At 39.5% G+C, this 19,419-nt stretch overlaps 2 protein-coding genes and 1 pseudogene across 2 annotated transcripts; all 3 read right to left on the bottom strand.

Annotated features, from left to right (window-relative positions):
• Nucleotides 1-1,034: 1,034 nt before the first annotated feature.
• On the bottom strand, nt 1,035-1,937 carry LOC148683852 (vomeronasal type-2 receptor 26-like). The gene has a single exon (XM_088655816.1). It carries the CDS (start codon nt 1,935-1,937, stop codon nt 1,035-1,037), a length of 903 nt encoding a protein of 300 aa, XP_088511942.1.
• A 3,088-nt stretch (nt 1,938-5,025) lies between these two features.
• LOC132593112 (vomeronasal type-2 receptor 116-like) lies at nt 5,026-10,379 on the bottom strand. Its single transcript, XM_088655815.1, has 4 exons — nt 10,188-10,379; nt 8,978-9,868; nt 7,375-7,602; nt 5,026-5,055 (listed from the first exon to the last, which is right to left on the bottom strand). Exons 1-4 carry the CDS (start codon nt 10,377-10,379, stop codon nt 5,026-5,028), a joined length of 1,341 nt encoding a protein of 446 aa, XP_088511941.1.
• Nucleotides 10,380-18,158: 7,779 nt separating this feature from the next.
• Nucleotides 18,159-19,079, bottom strand: LOC118094155 (olfactory receptor 10C1-like; annotated as a pseudogene).
• Between the last annotated feature and the right edge of the window lie 340 nt (nt 19,080-19,419).

The following is a 19,419-nucleotide window of genomic DNA, read 5'->3' as shown; positions in this document are numbered from 1 at the left end:
TACAGATGTGGCCGGGGCGGGGTGGGGCGGGGCGGGGGGTGTTGCTTCAGTGTTACTTCTTGAAATTTAAAGCCCTAAACGGCCTCGGGTCAATATACCTGAAGGAGCATCTCCACCCCCATTATTCAGCCCGGACACTGAGGTCCAGTGCTGAGGGCCTTCTGGTGGTTCCCTCACTGCGAAAAGAGAAGTTACAGGGAACCAGGCAGAGGTCCTTCCCGGTAGTGGCGCCTGCCCTGAGAAATGCCCTCCCATCAGATGTCAAGGAAATAAACAACTATCTGACTTTAAGAAGACATCTGAAGGCAGGACTTTTTAGGGAAGTATTTAAGGTATAGTGTTTTATTATATTTTTAGTATTTATTTATTTATTTTTTGAAGCCGCCCAGAGTGGCTTTGGAAACCCAGCTGGACGGGCAGGGTATAAATTATTTAATATTATTATTATTATTATTATTATTATTATTATTATTATTATTATCTGCTGCTGAGGAGGTAAATGGAGGCCTGCAGAGGCCTCCATCCCAGTTTGATATCACACAATTAAGGGAACAGAAAAGTGGAAGGGGAAGTGAAGTGCTCCTGCAATTGCATTACCTGAGAGTGTCACTCTTGGATGCTGTCTGTAAGGTATTACAGGTTTTCCCCAATTCATGAATTCTTATCCTTCACTTGTTTCCCAAAGCTTCTTAAAGTCTGTATGGTATTGTTATTACAGCATTGTACTCCAATGAAAGAGACTCACCTTAAAATAAAACTTTCATTTCCTATCACTGTTGCTGAGATGGTAACATTGAGAGAAAAATCAATGAATTCTGCCTTGCTCTGTCCAGATGAATGATATGGATAGAAAGTGATTAACGGGGGGGGGGGGCAACATTCGCAATTATGTCATTTTAAGATATTCCTTGCACAATGAAATCCACACCCTAATTCATATTTAAGTCAGAAAAGCTTTGAATGAGCTATAAGTAACAACAACAACAAAAACAAAAACAAAAACAAGTAGCAACTTTTGAGAATAACAATGTTCTTCAGTGTTTTCCTCTCCTTATTAACTGCTCCCTTTTGTTCAGCTCAGGCCTCAACAAGATAATGTAGCATTTGGGGAAGAAGATGCAAGTCAGCAACCCAGCACTGGAGGCTAAGATGGAGAAGATCTCCACAGCCACCATGTATTTCCCTTTGGTGCTCAAGTAAGTTGGAACAAAGGACAACCAAACACTGCAAAACACCAACATGCTGAACGTGATGAACTTGGCTTCGTTGAAACTGTCAGGCAACTTCCGGGCAAAGAAAGCTACAGTGAAGCTGGCCATGGCTAGCAAGCCCATGTAGCTCAGGACACAGTAAAACATGATTGGGGAAGACTCGTTGCATTGCAGTACAATCTCCTCAGTCATTGACTGGGCGTCACTATCTGGGAATGGAGGAGAGGTGGAAAGCCACACCAGGCAGATGCCTCCTTGGAGAATGGAGCAAGAAACCACAATGCAGCTGGCCAGGCTTTTCCCCACCCACTTCTTGATCCTGGATCCAGGCTGTGTTGCCATGAAAATGAGAACCACAGTGATGGTTTTGGCCAGCACAGAAGACACAGCCATTGTGAACACAAGGCCAAAGGCAGTTTGGCGCAGAAAACATGTCACCTTGTCAGGTCTGCCAATAAATAGGAGTGCAGAAAGGAAGCAGAGCAGGAGGGAGATGAGGAGAGTGTAGGTCAGGTCCCTGTTGTTGGCTTTAACTATGGGAGTCTCATGGTGCTTCAAAAATATTCTTAGCATCAGAAATGTGATAATGGAAAATGAAACAGCAGAAATTGTTAAACTGATACCCAAAGGTTCTTCATAAGATAAGTAGGTTACAGTCTTGGGAATACATGCATTCTGTCTCTTGTTTGCATATTGATCATCTGGACATTTGGAACACACAGGCATATCTGAAATAGAAAACCCAAAAAAACCAGGTTGGAATTATTTTTAACTCTTTAAGTAACAAAAGTATCTATAGCTGTTACTCTCAGGCATATGCATAGCAGGTGGCACTGTGCTAGAAGGCTCTAGATGCTAAGGTTCACAAACATACAGATTCATAGACAGTACCAAATCTCATTTGAAACATGGAAGGCACATAACATTGGAGACCTGGATGCATAAAAGGGCATTGCATACACAGTGCTCATTAATTGCATTCACATAATGTGCCTGTTATTCTTCCTTGTATTTCGCTGTGAAGTAGAGACATTCTTCTTCATCTGTATCCTGAAACTCTCACCTTCATGCTCTGATATCCACCCTTTGGGGCAGACAATGCAGTCATAGCAGCAGAAGGACTCCCCCTCCTTGCTTTTCTTCCTATAACCAGTCGGGCACTTGGGATTACACAAAGCAACAGGCCGTGTCTATCAACAAATCAAAGGGGGAGATGTTAATCTTCAGGAGAATTGTCTTGGAATCATTAAAGTTCAGGAGAGAATATGCTATACAATGCCGTAGCTTACTAAGCAACATAAAGAACATTTTGAATTGTTTGCCTGTTGAATAAATGTTGAAGTATATTAGGAGATTATGAGGCCTCATTACACATGGTTCAGATGAACTCCCTTTACACAGAGCTGTGTCTATCAACAAATGAAAGGTTGAGATGTTGATCTTCAGGTGTATCATCTTGGAATCATTAAAATTCATGACAGAATATGCTACAAAGTGGCCTGAGCTTACTAAGCAACATAAAAAAACAATTTGAATAAATGTTGAAGTAAACGAGAGGCCTCATTACACATGGTTCAGATACACTACCTTTACACAGAAAGGGTTCCGGTGTTCTCTTCAAGAACATACCTCCCTTAGAGTGTGGTCAACCATCTTTCTGCGGTTCAAATATTGGCTCAAGGAGAAAAATTGATGATTGTGGGAATTTATGCACCGAATGAGAATAAAGCAGAATTTTACAAGAATTTGGAGGAAAGATTGACAGAGTTTATGGATCAAAAGATAATTCTAATGGGCGATTTCAACGGAGTGACAGTGCCAGAATTGGATAGGACGAAGCGAAGGAAGAATGAAGGAAAATTACCAAAGTCCTTTTTTGATTTAGTAGAAAACCTGGGTCTAGTGGACGTCTGGAGGTTGAAACACCCGACGACTAAACAGTTTACTTTTTTCTCAGAACCAAATCAAAGCTCGGGGAGGATTGACCATATATGGGTTTCTAAAGAGCTAGTGCCCAGGGTAAATAAGACAGAGATAATACCACGGACATTGTCAGATCATAATTCAATACTTATGGAATTGAAAGGAAAAGACCAAAACTCTTTCAGGTGGAGAATGAATGAAGATCTCTTTGAGGATAAAGAGGTGGTAGCAAAAGCCAAGGAAGTCCTGAAAGATTATTTTCACTGGAATTTACATAAAGACACCGGATTGGACATAGTATGGGATGCAAGTAAAGCAGTGATGAGAGGCTTTCTAATACAGCAAAACAGCTTCCTGAAGCAAAGGAAAGATAAGAAAAAGGAAGAAATTCTGAAATGTCTCATGGATAATGAGAAAAATCTGATTGAGAAACCTGAGAATCAGCAAATTAAGAATAACATAAAGATGCTACATACACAATTCTCTATGTTGATCAATCAGGAGATTGAGTGGAGAATAAAGCAAATGAGACAAAAAAAATTCGAATCAGCAAACAAAACAGGAAAACTGTTGGCTTGGCAGTTAAGGAAACGTCAAAATCAAAGTATAATAACTAAAATAAAAACAGACGAAGGAGTGATGGAAGAACCAAAGGAAATTAAGAAAGCCTTTCAAAAATTCTATAGAGACTTATACAGCAAAAGGAAAGAGGATGAGAAGAAGATCAGTGTTTATTTAGGAAAATATGGTTTGAAATCAATTCCAGAAGAGGAAAGAAAGAAACTAAACAACAGGATAACGACACAAGAAGTACAACAAGCAATAAAAAGAATGAAACAAGGTAAAGCTCCAGGACCAGATGGACTTTCAGCGAAATATTACAAAGCATTAAATGGACAGTTGGTACCAATTTTAGAAGAAATGATGAATGATATCCTTGCAGGAGGAAAGATCCCAAATACATGGAAGGAGGCGTACATAACATTGATTTTGAAACCTGATACAGATGGGTTGGAAGTAAGAAATTACAGACCAATATCATTATTGAACAATGATTATAAATTATTCGCAGATATAATGTCTAAGAGGCTGAAAGAAGTCTTGAATGAGATGATACATAAAGACCAAGCTGGTTTTCTTCCTGGTAGACAGTTAAAGGACAATGTTAGACATATAATAGATGTAATAGAGTACCTGGAAACCAAGATAGATAAGCCAGCAGTCTTGATGTTTGTGGATGCAGAGAAAGCCTTTGACAATATATCCTGGCAGTTTATGAAGAGAAATTTGGAATCGATGGGAGGGAAAGGTTCATTCTTGAATGGGATCGAAGCAATATATTCAGAGCAAAGAGCAAGATTGATAATTAATAATACATTAACAGAATATTTCGACATCACAAAAGGAACCAGACAAGGATGTCCTTTATCTCCATTATTATTCATCATGGTCCTGGAAGTATTACTGAATAGACTAAGAGATCTTTCTACAATCAGAGGAATTAAAGTAGGTGCAAAACAATTCAAAGTGAAAGCCTTTGCAGACGATCTAGTTTTGACATTGGAAAACCCCGATGAAAGTGTTGCAGGAGCTATAGAAGAAATCGAGAAATTTGGCCAACTTGCAGGTTTTAAATTAAATAGACAGAAAACAAAGGTTATGGTGATGAATATGACAAAGGAAGAAAAGCAAGAACTACAACAAAAATATGGATTCGACGTGGCAAAAAAAGTACAATACCTGGGAATATGGATGACAGCAAAGAATATCAATTTATATAATGATAATTATGAGTCAGCATGGAGAGAAATAAAGAAAGATTTAGAAAGATGGACTAATATGAAAATGTCATTCTTGGGAAGAATAGCAGCAATTAAGATGAATGTGTTACCTAAGATGTTATTCCTATTCCAAACAATACCTATTGTAAGGGGAACAAGACAATTCAAAGAGTGGCAGAAGATTTTGACGAGATTTGTCTGGCAGGGGAAAAAGCCAAGAATAAAATACAAAATTTTGGTGGATAGAAAAGAAAGAGGCGGATTCTCCTTGCCAGATTTGAGGTTATACTATGAAGTGTCTTGTATGTGTTGGATAAAAGAATGGATAACATTAAAGAATACGGACTTGTTAGATTTGGAAGGTTTTAATAATAGATTTGGATGGCATGCATATTTATGGTATGATAAAAAAAATCTCATAAAGGATTTACAAATCATGTGATAAGAAGATCTCTGTATGAGGTGTGGGAAAGAAACAAAATGCTGTTAGAAACTAAAACACCATGGTGGGTATCTCCAGCAGAGGTATTGACGGTTAAGAAAGTAAACATGGAGGGGAGGCGGGCCACGTATGAGGAAATTTTGATAAAAACTGATAAAGGTTGGAGGTTGAAACCATATGAAGAAATTAAAGAGGTGTTAACAGGATGGATACAATATCACCAAATAAATGATGTACTTAGAGAAGATAGGAAACTAGGATTCGAGGATAAAAGGTCCAAATTTCAAATAGAAGTGTTAGAGGGTAAAACAAAGCTTTTGTCAAAAATGTTAGAATGGTATACAAAAGATGAATTGACAAAAGAAGTGATGATAAAATGGGCAAAGGATTTTGGGCATAATATCGAATATGACGCGTGGTTGAAATTATGGAATCAAACTTTAAGATTCTCAGCATGTACTGCCCTGAAGGAAAATGTATATAAGATGATGTATAGATGATATTTAACTCCAGCAAAACTGGCAAAAATGTATAGAATGAGTGGTAAAGCATGCTGGAAGGGTAAAGAGAAAGATGGTGAATTTTATCATATGTGGTGGACATGCGATAAAGTTAAAAGATTTTGGGAGATGTTATATAATGAATTGAAAAAGATGTTTAAATATACCTTTCCAAAAAAACCGGAGGCATTTTTGTTAGGGATAATGGGAGGAGAGATTAGAAAAGAAGATCAAGTATTGTTTATGTATGCGACAACCGCGGCTAGGACATTGTTAGCCCAAAAATGGAAACTTCAGGAATTACCAACAATTGAAGAGTGGCAGATGAAAATTATGGACTATGCTGAATTAGCTAGACTGACTTGCAAGATCCGAGACCAAGGAGAGACAGGGTTCCAAAAAGACTGGAGTAAATACGTGGATTATATGGAGAAAAACTGTAGAAGTTTAAAAACACTTGCAGGATTGAAATAAATCCTACGAATTGACTGAAAAAAGACAATAAGGAACTGCAAAAAATGGAATTAATAAGAAACCCGCATGAAGGGAGGGGGGGAAGTCATAGCTCGGCAGAGCAAGGTGAAAGAGGAAAATATAAGATGTTTTGTGTAAAAGATTGTTTTTTCTTTGTTTTATTTTAATTGGTTGTTAATTGGAAAATTGAATAAAATTATTTGGAAAAAAATAGAGTGTGGTCAACCATCTTTCTATCAGAGGACAGGAGTCCCACCCACTTTGGATTTCAGTTTTTTCACCTAAAAGCCCATACTCATCATAGAATGCTGAAGGAAATGTGAGAATTACCGTAAAAATGAAACCAGTGCAATGGGCTCCTTTGGGCTGCTGTTGGGCCTTCCTGTGGCTGCAATAGGCTCTGAAGGACCCCTTAGAGGGCGTGACAGGCCCTGTTGTGCACACACCCTTGCTGCCGACCCAATGTTGAGCGGAACCTTGTATGCTTGGTTTCTCTGCATTTCTCTTTATTTGCTGTGTAGAATTTAGTTACCCAGATTTGTATATGCATTAAAAAAAATTCTGCATGAAAATTCAAGAGCCTTTTAGTTTGAATTTCTCGTCATTTAGGGACGCGTGTATGCAATCAAGTATCAGGGGTGCTCCCTGGCCCAACAAGTACAGATACCACTTGTCTAAGCCAGGAGTTGTCAACCTGGTCCCTACCACCCACTATTGGGCATTTCAGGATTCTAGGTGGGCGGTAGGGGGTTCTAGGGCACAAGCTGAGTCCTCCTTCCATCAAGCACTGGTGGGCGGTAAGGAAAATTTACCATCAAGAAAGATGCATTAGTGGGCAGCAGGTATTAAAAGGTTGATTACCCCTGGAAGCTTCTGAAACTTCCATTTATGGGCTGCATACACACATCTGGACACCACACTTGCATAGAAGCTCTTTCTGCTCTTTCTGCTTCAATTCTCTCCTGGTTCTGGGAGACTGTGATGCAGGTGAGGATAGGGAAGAACCTGACTCTTCACTTCCCTGACCTGCATTGAGGTCTTACCTGATTGAACCTGCTGGGCCAAACTATTGCATCCTCATTGATGCTCAAGAGTTCATCAGGAGGAGCTTGGGGATCCATCCTTCCAACTTTCACTTTATTGAAAGATTGGTTTGGATATGTGACCAAATTGATAATGTCATACTTTTGAATGAGCTCCCCATTCTGGTCAAAGGAAATCTTCTCCGCAACAGTGTTGTTAAATGACACAGCTTTCAAAAAATGGTAGAGCTAGAACAAAAACAGAAAAAGAAGCTACTTAAGAAAATGGTTCAGACCAAAAAAAACCCTGCTTCCATGAAGGCCACTGTGGTGGATATTGTCCTCTTGATGTTAATAAACTAGATCTAGGTCAGATTATTATTATTTACTAGCTGATGGGGCCACACATTGCTGTGGCTCATCCCTATATTTTCCCCCACCCTGTCCCAACCCATGACCTATTTCGTCCGTCCCCCCCATCACCCACCCATGCGAGTCCCCACTTCCATTCGGCCTAGTTTGGCCTAGTTTGTAAAGGCAAGCCGAGGTGCTGTGGAGAGGGAAGGTTTTTTAACTGCAGTACCAGTGTAGCTGCTGATAGAGTGCAAAGGTTTTCTAGCTGCAAAAGGATATGGCATCTGTTCCCTTGTTGTCCAGTGGAGGGCGCTATTTTTTGAGAAAATTCAGTTTTTACCTGGCAAAGTTTTGGCATGTGTGGAATCTAAGCTGATGTTGGCACTCATGTATTGGTACTGGACACTGTGTCCAAATTTGAACACAATTGTTCCAGCGGTTTCCGAGAAAAGTGGAAAGTCCCAAACTATATATATATATATATATATACACAAACACACACACACACACACACACACACACACACACACACACCGTATTTGAACATTCAAACAACCATTCAGAAAAGATGCTGAATGGATGAAAACATGCTGGCCAGCTGCTCCAAATGTGGTATGTAGAAATTAGCTTTGGGGATGCAATGGTCCTTATCGTTCTCTCTTCCCCAAACTATTTTGGGAAACTCTCTACACCAGTGTTTCTCAACCTTTTTTGGGCCACGGCACACTTGTTCCGTGAAAAAAATCAAGAGGCACACCACCATTAAAAAAGTTAAAAAATTTAACTCTGTGCCGCCCTATATTATAATTATGACTGTAAGAAACACTTGCCAAATATTGCACTGAGCTTTGGGAAAGAGGAGGAGAAATATTGCTTTCCGGTGGGTTAGCGATGAGTATTGGCGGCCGCCAGGCACGTGACAATGCAAATCGCCCTTCTCGTCGCCGCATGTCGCGGCACACCAGCCAGTGTCTCTAGTGTGCCGCGGAACAGCGGTTCAGAAACGCTGCTCGACACAGAGCAAATCAAGTTCCCATCATCTCCACAGGGGTAGTGGGCAACAAAGAAGCAAAGAGACTGGGTGCTTCTGTCAACAAAAAAGGGAATCCCTGAACATAAATCAGAAAAAAAATCCTTCCTAACAAACCATTTGCATTCAGATGTACAGTTAAATGTCACTGTAATAATAATAATAATAATAATAATAATAATAATAATAATAATAATAATAATAATAACCAGCCCCTGGTTCAAGTTTGGACTCTGTCACCTGCCATGGCTGATGATTATGAAGGCTCCTTATTTCTGTCTTCATCCCTGCTTTGCTTCTGGATCTGGATGAAATCATAGCATGTAAGGCATGAGCCACGATATAGACACTATTGTAAATACTGTAGCTCTGGCCTGTTACACTCCTTGGGAAGACGTGCTCAGGAAGGCTCTTGAGTTTCTCCTCTCCAGTGCAAGGAGAAGAATAAGTTCTCCCAGAGTAATTACGCTGTAATAAACTCATACTTCCCATAACAGTATCCTGGGATTTGCAGCAAAATTGATCTGTCCAGAAATCTTTAATAAAAGTATCTCCTTCAGCATTAGAAGGGTTTCTGTTCTGAATAAAATGTCGGAATCCTTGAAGTTCATTAGACTGAAGTGCAAATGATAAAGCACCAGAGATATATCGTATATCTAAGATACGATTGAAGAGGTACGTCTTTAACTCCATCCCGATTGTCAGAATGAAGACTTTTCCTTTTGGATTTTGCATTTGGGCCTTGATTCCTAGGTGTAGAATATATCTTAAAAAGATCATATTTGTAGCCTCTCCATGGAAGACCAAGACATTGACTTTGCTGTTCATGATCTTATCAGACAAGTACATTGAACTTTTCACATAACTTCTTTTCTCAATATCATATTCAAAACTGGTGAATGAATCAAGAAATGCAAAACAAATACTATGATTGGAAAATTCTGGTACCATCTTCTGTATGAACCATTGTAAAGTCATTCCATCTGTAGCAAACAATCCAATCCATCTCCATTGGAAATGGTCAAGTAATTTGAGAATCCCCCTGAACTGATCAAGTCTCTTTGGAACCATTTTGTAGAAGGAAGGGATTTCGCTGTTCTCCGGTATGATTGAAGCAGAATCATATATGAGCTGAATACGTGTGATGAAAAAAAATAGTTCACATTGGTGGTGCTTCTCTGTGTGTGAGTGTTCAGGGACTGCAAAAAACATTTGTACAGTGCTGTATTTCTTAGTGAAACACCACACACATATTTGTATGATTGTACTTTGTAATGTATTTTTATCTTTAGGTTTTTCAAGATTCAGTAAATTCTCTAATTTTACATCAAATACAATTTTTAATCTCACATGTTATACAGAAAACCTCAATTCACACCACTGTCTTTTCAACTGAAATCACATTAGAAGCAACCTTGCAAATTAAATTGAATTGAGATTATTATGATACTGATGAAAAACAGCGAAATTGATCTGTCCAGAAATCTTTAATAAAAGTATCTCCTTCGGCATTAGAAGGGTTTCTGTTCTGAATAAATTGTCGGAATCCTTGAAGTTCATTAGACTGAAGTGCAAATGATAAAGCACCAGAGAAATCTTGGATATCGTACTTATAACTCGAGAGGTAGGTTTTTAACTCCATCCCGATTGTCAGAATGAAGACTTTTCCTTTTGGATTTTGCATTTGGGGCTTGATTCCTTGAAATAGAAAATATCTCAAAAAATTCATTTTTGTAGCCTCTCCATGGAAAACCAATCCAATCCATCTCCATTGGAAATGGTCAAGTAATTTGAGAATCCCCCTGAACTGATCAAGTCTCTTTGGGACCATTTTGTAGAAGGAAGGGAGTTCAGTGTTCTCCAGTATGATTGAAGCAGAATCATATATGAGCTAAACATATTTTGAGGGTGTGGAAATATTTTAGTTTAGTTTAGTTTACATTGGTGGTGCTTCTATGTTTGGGGGGGGGGACTGCAAACACATTTTTACAGTGCTGTATTTCTTAATAAAACATCATGCATATACCTCAATGATTGTTTGTACTTGGTACTTTTTCCTTGGTAGTTTTTCAAGGTTCAGTAAATTCTCTAATTTTACATAAAACACAATTTTAATTTTTACATGTTATCCAGAAAATCTCAAATCACACCACTGTCTTATTAATTGAAATCACATTAGAAGCAACCTTGCAAATTATGTCGGATTGAGATAATAATGATTCTGATGAAAAACATGATAAAATATAAAAATATATTTTAAAAAACTAATTTGGGATCGATCCGAAACCACTTCTGAAATGAAAAGCAGTAATCACATTATAATTATTTGTTTTGTATCCTTACACACATACACTCTTACCTGAGGAATCTTGTAGATAGCAAATATTTGTGGTATGGGAAAATAGGAATTAGTAACATCCGCAGTGATTGTCAATAAATTGTCATGGATACCACACATAAAGTTGGGGAGAAGTCTGTCCTTTGGTGAAATAAATTGCATTGCAGCAGGAAAGGTCCATCTAGCTTGCAAAGTGTTATCATATATATTGGATCCCAGTGAAATATTGGGTAAAATCTGGGTATTTTCGTTAACCTCCTTTACCGCAAAAGCCACAGCCAGAAGATGCTGATAGTTCTCTGTCAGTCCACTACAAAGGGAGTTGCATATTGTGTCACAAATATATTCTGCTCTTTCTGAAGCTCTTATTTTCTAAAGTGGCAACCCTCTAGCAAGATCCCCTTGGATGAGCATCTTAGAATGCAGCAGGTCTCTGAGTCAGAGGGCTGCTTCCTGTCTCAGCTGGCCCATCCTAGCTGAGCCTTGGCTGAAGTGGCCCAGTTGAAGCTCGCTGAGCTGAGCGTCACTGAGCTGGAGCTGAAAAAATTGTCATTCCAGAGGAATGGGAGGGCAGGACCAAAGTGGAGGTGAGTTAGGATATTCCACTAAGACACATTACCTGGCAAGTCGACATACAATAGTACATATATTATGTACTCTAGAACACAAGAGTGAGGCAAAGCTACCATATCAACATCACCACCATCACTCTATTAAAAAAAATTCCTTCAGTAGCACCTTAAAGACCAACTAAGTTTTTATTTTGGTATGAGCTTTCGTGTGCATGCACACTTCTTCAGATACACTGAGATGGAAGTATATACCTCTGAATATACATGGTCTTTCAGGTGCTACTGAAGGAATTTTTTAAATTTTGTTTCGACTCAGACCAACACGGCTACCTACCTGTAACTAGAATCATTCTATTTGTATGCCTTTCTACAGATAAAAGCATGCTCAAGGCAGCTTACAACATAGAATCCTAGAAGAGTAGGAAGGAACCTCATGTGTAATCTACTCCACAGGCATCTCTAGGTGGGCTCAAACCACCAGCATTCTGGTTAACAGCCTGAAAACACTCACCCATTGCACTACCTTAAGCACAAGACATGACAAGATTTATATAATCACAAACATGAGGTAAGTCATAATGAACAAATAAAATACTACAAAAACTACAGAAGCGAAACGAAATAATTCCCACATAAATCAGCATAAGATATAATTTATAATCAGATCTAAAAAATGCAAATTCAAAAAGAATAGATAACAACAATGAAACACCCCAACAAAACATACTAAACAATACCCAGCCCAAGAGTCTGTTTAGCAGCTTTTCTAGCTGAAGTCAGTCAGTCAGTCAGTCAGTCAGGGTGTTGCCCTCCAAGGCCAGATAGAAAGATGCCTGCTTGGAAGGTAGCAGATCATCCAGGACTCACAACCAAGATGGTCTCCTGGCAATGACATGTTTAATTCCTATATGCATAGCTGCCAAGTTTTCCCTTTTCTCACGAGGAAGCCTATTCAGCATAAGGGAATTTCCCGTAAAAAAAGGGAGAACTTGGCAGCTATGTATATGTAATAAATACAAACATACCCAATGAGATATATTAATGTTTTGAGAGCTGAGGAGAGGGATGCTCCTCGCTCTATACATGGTGCTGAGGCTGAGCTGTTTAGATTATTTATTTGGTGGAGGTAGTAGCTTTGTTTATGAAGCAGAATTCAATATCATAACTTAACTGGGTCCATCACTCTTCAACAGCATGAGAATCCTGCTTTGGGAGACAACATGGTGATGGAGAGAGATACAAATGGAAAGAGAATGGAAATCCACATAACTCAAGAAAACAATGCTATAAAAGTCAGGTGACATTCCAAAGTCCCAGTGCATATTCAGTGGATATTTGTAACGGGGAGGTGGAATACAAAATGCCTATAATTAATTAATTATAATTTTTATTTTATATAACTATAATTAATAGTTAAACTATAGTTAAACTATAACTTTATTTTATATAACTATAATTAATTAATTTTCCTATTGTACAAAAGAACATGTCATTGTCAGAAGGCTGAAAACTTAAGATTTCTGTGGAACTTCCACTACCTCTCCCTAGTTTAGTCTGTTCAAAGTTTCTGTTCTAGAATCAGGGTTGCAAAGAACCAAAGGTCAGTCTCTATATTTTCTGCTGCAGAATGTAATATAGTCAGGGACAAAGTAGGAAGGAGAAATGATTCCTTATACAAACATTTTTGGTACTTGTTCCCAATCAGGATGTCTGTTCAAGGTAATTGGAGTCAGAGCAACCCCACTCTGAAGAACGATGGCTCCATAGGTGAAATCTCCAGGTTGATAATACCTGGGATGAATTGGTCTGGAACGCCACTTTCTACACTGAACATCTTGAGCCTTGCATGCTATTTGAGGCAACAGCAACAACAAAATTACTAATATCATCATTCTCAATGCAAATCTAAATTCAGTTGATCTGCTTCTATCTTCAAAATGACTAATGACGCCATTCTGTGTACAAATCTAACCTCATCGCACACATCCCTCTATTTGTATCTACTACTGTAGGCTTAGAATCTCTGTGATAGCAAAGGCCTGACTAACATAGACGTGTTGTTTTCTACTCCCTAGTCCTGGTGTTGAATAAGAATATTTATGGCATCCTTCATAATGTATGTGATTTACTTTCTTAGTGGGCACTAGAATTCCTAGGAGAATGTTCCCATTACAGACCTCTGGCTAATTGCAGGTACTCTGTTGTGTATCCTCTGAGCAATTCTTGAAGAACACGTACTTGTTATATCTTAAGAGAAATAATACCTCATGTGATTTGGATAATTAAGGCCAAATACAAGAACAACAATTTAAGAGGTTTGTCTGGAGCCTGGCAGAAAATGAGTTTCATTCATCACAGGGATTGTCATGTCTGATAAAATAATATGATTTCCTCCTCTTCTGCCATTCTAGGAAAGAAAACATATTTTTAGCACAAGCACGCTTCAGTGTGTGTCCCCTAAGTTTAAAGTTAATGTGAAATGGGACTGCTATGCTCAAGCAATGACTCACAAATATGCACTCCATTACCAAATACAGAACGCGGGTGGCACTGTGGGTTAAACCACAGAGCCTAGGGCTTGCCGATCAGAAGGTTGGTGGTTTGAATCCCCGCGACGGGGTGAGCTCCCATTGCTCGGTCCCTGCTCCTGCCAACCTAGCAGTTCGAAAGCACGTCAAAGTGCAAGTAGATAAATAGGTACCGCTCAGGCGGGAAGGTAAACGGTGTTTCCGTGTGCTGCTCTGGTTCGCCAGAAGTGGCTTAGTCATGCTGGCCACATGATCCGGAAGCTGTATGCTGGCTCCCTTGGCCACTAACGTGAGATGAGCACCGCAACCCCCGAGTCGTCCGGGACTGGACCTAATGGTACAGTGTGGTGTAGTGGTTAAGAGTGGTGGACTTGTACTCTAGTGAACTGGGTTCGTTTCCCCACTCCTCCACATGCAGCTGCTGGGTGAACTTGGGCTAGTCACACTTCTCTGAAGTCTCTCAGCCTCACTCACCTCCCAGAGTGATTGTTGTGGGGGAGGAAGGGAGAAGGAGACTCTTTACCTCTACCTTTAATTAAATACAATTAAAAGCATGAAAGCAAAAAATGCTTAAAACTCTAACAAGTGGACCTTCATGGTAGAGACCCATTTCTCCAGCTGGGGGGGAAAGTACACACATACCACGCATTGAGTACGCAAGCATATTCAAAACAGCTACTGTGGGTGAAAACGTGCTTTCCACCAACTTCACATGATACTGGCCAACAATTAGCTTGGGGGGTGAGGTGATCCCCATCACTCCCCCCACCCCTGAAGAAACCCTTCCAAACCAATAATTCACAATCAACGTAATAGCATGGCCTGTGACACTGTTTTGGAAAGAATTAATAAAAATAAAGCAATCCATGCAAGCCAGCTGTCACAAACTCACAGTTCCTGCTGACTTCAGGCACCAGATAATATAGGAACCAGCCCCCAGATTAAATTATGGACTATGTCTTATATAAAACATAATAAAACATCAGACATTAAAAACATCCCTAAACAGGGTTGCCTTCAGATGCCTTCTAAAAGTCAGATAGTTGTTTATTTCCTTGACATCTGATGGGAGGGCGTTCCACAGGGCGAGTGCCCCTACCAAAAAGGCCCCCTGCCTGGTTACCTGTAGCCTCACTTCTCACAGTGAGGGAACCACCAGAAGGCCCTCAAAGTTGGGCCTCAGTGTCCGGGCTGAACGATGGGGGTAGAGATGCTCCTTCAGGAATACTGGGTCAAGGCCGTTTAGGGCTTTGAAGGTCAGCACCAAAGCTTTGAATTGTGCTCGGAAATGTACCGGGAGCCAATGTAGTTCTTTCAGTGTTATATGGTCAAGTGATATTTCAAAATGTCAAAATTGATAAAGTAGCCATTTGTATACAGAGAGAGGCATGCTTCCTTGAAATATACCTTTTAATTAATATTTCCTATTTAAAAATCTAAAATGCCAGTGTCCTAAGACTAAAAGCCTTATTTCTCATCTTTCTATTTGCAAACAATGGATTAAATTGTATAATTCAAGCATCTTCTCATAATCCAGTGTGCATAGCTGCCAAGTTTTCACTTTTCTCGCGAGGAAGCCTATTCAGCATAAGGGAAAATCCCTGTAAAAAAGGGATAACTTGGCAGCTATGCCAGTGTGTTCAAATTTAAATTACTTTTCTGAGTTGGAATCATGGTTGCAAAGTTTCACAGCACCATCTTTTAGTTTTCTGCTAAAGAATATGACACAGAAAGTAACAGATTATTAGAGGGAAATTATTCCATATACAAGCACTTTAGGTAGCTGACACCAGTTGGGATGTCTGGGCCAGGTAATTGGAAACAGATCAGCACTTTGATAAACAATGGCTCCATAGATAATATCTCTGGGATGAATAGGCCTATAATCCCACATTCTTGATTCTGGAATATCTTGATTCTGGAATGCTATGTGAGGCAGCAGCAATAACAACAAAATTACCATTAACACCATTCTGAGTACAAATCTAACTTCAGTTGATTAATTAGTATCGATCGTTCTATGTTTAGAATCTCCATGATTGCAACAGTCTGACTTGAATGACTATTCTATTTGCAGATAGTCCCAAGACTATCAATACACAGCATTTTCATACCTTCCTTTATAATATGCCTTATTTCTGTTATTAATGGGCACTGGAATTCTTGAGAGAATTTTTCAAGCGCCATAACAAATTGCACCTCTTGGTAATTACAGGGCACTCAAATAATTTTTGCATATTCTCTGAGCAATGATTGAAGAATGCACATCTGTTATGTCTTAAGGGAAATATTAGCTCCCTGTGAACTGGAGAATAATGGGCAAAAACAAAACTAACAGGTAAAAAGCTGAGTCCGGGGTCTGACAGAAAACGAGTTTTTTTTATCACAGTGGTAAGCATGTCTGACAATAGGGCACAATTTTCTCAGTCTCTGCCAAGACATTTTTGACACAAGCCCCTTTCAATGTGTACCTATTTAGTATTAATCAGAGGAAGACATAGGCTGGAGCTCTACTGACCTGTTTGATGTTATTAGAATGGTATTAATATATGTGTCCAAATATAAATTTCCTGCTATAAGATTAAGAAGAGTTATTAAGAAGAGTCATATTCTGAAAAGAGTAGCTGTGTGTGTGTGTGTGTGTGTGTGTTTATAATTTTTTATTTGGTTTTTCTAATTAATGTTTCCATTCATAATCAAAAATAAAAACAAACACACAAAGATTCACCCATGGAATCTTGCTCCACCCCTCCATGGGTTCAGCTGCTAATCCTTTTCCACTGCATATTTTAAGTCAATTTTTCATTCTCCAATGTATCCATAATCCTTGTTACCAGTGTTATTACAGTCCTGCTAAAGAGTTCAATTGTTTACAGTGATCTCCCAAATATAATATAAATTTCCCCCATTCTTTATTGAAATTTTGTTCTTCCTGGTTTCTGATTTTCCTGGTCATTTTCTCCATCTTTGCATAGTCCATCAGCTTGGTCTGCCATTCTTATCCGGCAGGGACTTTGCCCTCCTTCCATCTCTGGGCTAAAATCACCCTGGCAGCTGTCATTGCATACATAGTCTTTTCTGCTCCCTCAGTATTTCTGCACCTACAATTCCTAATAAAAAAGTGTCTGGATTTTTAAACAAAAGTTATTTTTATACATATTCCCCCAATTCATTATATATCATTTCCCATAATTCTTTTATTACCTTACAGTTCCACCACATATGATAAAAGGTGCATTTCTTTTTTTTTTTTTACATTTCCAACAGATATCTGAACCTGTCCTATACTTTTTTGCTAGCTTAATCAGAGTTAAGTACCAATGATACATCATTTTCAAAATGCTGAAAATGAAAACTATAAGAGTAGCTATATTTTAATGGCACTAATCATGGCTCTGTGCCGTATCGGCAGGTAGTTCCATGGAGAAGAGCTAGTCAACTAGAAACCCACTGGCTGCTGGGATGTGTACTCTAACTAAAGCTTTAGAAAGTTTTGTGTTTCTGTGGCGGGGTGCACATAGTTACACTGCATATCCACTCATACCTGCCAAGTTTCCCTCAGAAAAATACGGGATCAGCAGCAGCAGCGCAGAACCGGAAGTTGCACCGGAAGTTGTCCGGACGCCATATTGGGGGTGGCTGCATGGCGGCGGCCATCTTAGGGATGGCCATGTGGCCACCTCCAAGAAGGCCACCGCCATGCGGCCACCCCTAAGATGGCAGGCGGGCATGCTTAGAAGCTATTTCCGGCACCAGCGACGGCCATTTTCTGGTGCCCATAGATGGGCAAACCGGCACCAGAAAAATGGCTGCCGGCAGGAGCGGATTTAAGGGAGATTTACAGGAGAGGAGCTCAAACAGGAGACTGCCGGGAAATGGTAAGGAAAAATGGGGGTTTCCCGGGGAATACGGGGTACTTGGCATGTATCCACTGCATATCTTTGTTTTTGCTGATTTTTTTTCTAGTTCAGTGAGAGAAATATTTATTGAATAGTTTCTTTAGGGCTCCTTTGAACTTCTGTTGGATTTCTCAGACTGTAGATGACGGGGTTCAGTAATGGCGTCACAATGGCATAGAAAAAAGATAGCAGTTTGTCAACCGATGGCACATAACTTGATTTTGGCCTTAAGTACATGAATCCTGCTGTGCCATAGAAAAGGGTGACCACCAAGAGGTGGGAAGAACAAGTGGAGAAGACTTTGTATCTGTTCTGCGCTGATGGCATCTTGGAAATGGTGTGGAGGATGCTGCTGTAGGAGAAAATGATCGTCCAAAAAGGCACCATAATTGCCAGCACAGCTACTGCAATGACCTGAACCTCATTGAGAAATGTGTCTCCACAGACTAGTTCAAATAGTGGCTGAATCTCACAAAAAAGTGGTTGATGATGACCCCACAGAATGGCAAGCTGAACATAAATGTGGTATGTCCTAGTGCCACAGCTGTCCCACAGATCCATGAACCCACCACCAGCTGGATGCAACATTTCTTGTTCATGACAACTTGGTAGGTCAACGGTTTACATATGGCCACATACCGATCAATGGACATTGATGCCAAGAGGAAGCACTCAGCCACCCCAAAGAAGAGGAAGAATAACATCTGTGCAGCACATCCCACAAATGAAATGGTTGCTTGCTTCACCAGTAAGTTTTCCAGCATCTTTGGGGTAGTAACTGAGATATAGCCAACTATAAAGAAAGACAAGTGTGTAAGGAAAAAAATACATTGGGGTGTGAAGACTGTGTTCAGTGTTTATTGTTGCAATAGTAAGTCCATTCAATAGAAGGGTCATGATGTAGAATGAAAACAGCACTAGAAAAAGTAACGAGTGGAAACTGGGAACATCAGAGAAACCCATCAGGATGAAGTGACTCACAGCAGTGTGGTTCTCAACAATCATTTCCTGTTTAAGATAGTTTCCCTTCCTTTCACTCGGTTGATACATTGTTGTTTGCTGGTTGCCTGCTCTTGGGAGGCTTCCCCTGCCCTCTTCCATCATGCAGATTGAAAAAGAAAGGCATGGATTCCGAGGACAATAATATAGAGATAAAAAATATGCAGGAAAAAAGATAGCAGAATGTTAAATGACACATAAAATAACAGAAAAGGGAAAATACGCTAAATCAAGAAAAGAAAAAAATGGAATTCGAAAATAGTGAGTTGGATCCAGAGAACTTGTTTTCTATTTACAGTATTTACTTGCTTAGCTAAAAATGAAAACAGAACATTTCCCTTTCCCT

Source organism: Zootoca vivipara, chromosome 12 (genome assembly GCF_965207765.1).
Source record: "Zootoca vivipara chromosome 12, rZooViv2.hap1.1, whole genome shotgun sequence".
Classification (NCBI taxonomy): Eukaryota; Metazoa; Chordata; class Lepidosauria; order Squamata; family Lacertidae; genus Zootoca; species Zootoca vivipara.
The sequence above is the reverse complement of the archived record's forward strand: the minus strand, read 5'-3'. Positions and strand labels throughout refer to the sequence as shown.

Bases quoted from the DNA above. Each gene is read 5' to 3' on its own strand.
- LOC148683852 (XM_088655816.1), bottom strand. From the start codon at position 1,937: ATGCCTGTGTGTTCCAAATGTCCAGATGATCAATATGCAAACAAGAGA.
- LOC132593112 (XM_088655815.1), bottom strand. From the start codon at position 10,379: ATGGAGTTAAAAACCTACCTCTCGAGTTATAAGTACGATATCCAAGAT. The intron at 9,869-10,187 runs GTATCATAATAA...ACACGTATTCAG, and splicing joins AATTTCGCTGTTTTTCATCA to CTCATATATGATTCTGCTTC. The intron at 5,056-7,374 runs GTAAGACCTCAA...CCCTTACAATAG, and splicing joins GGCCCAGCAGGTTCAATCAG to GTATTGTTTGGAATAGGAAT.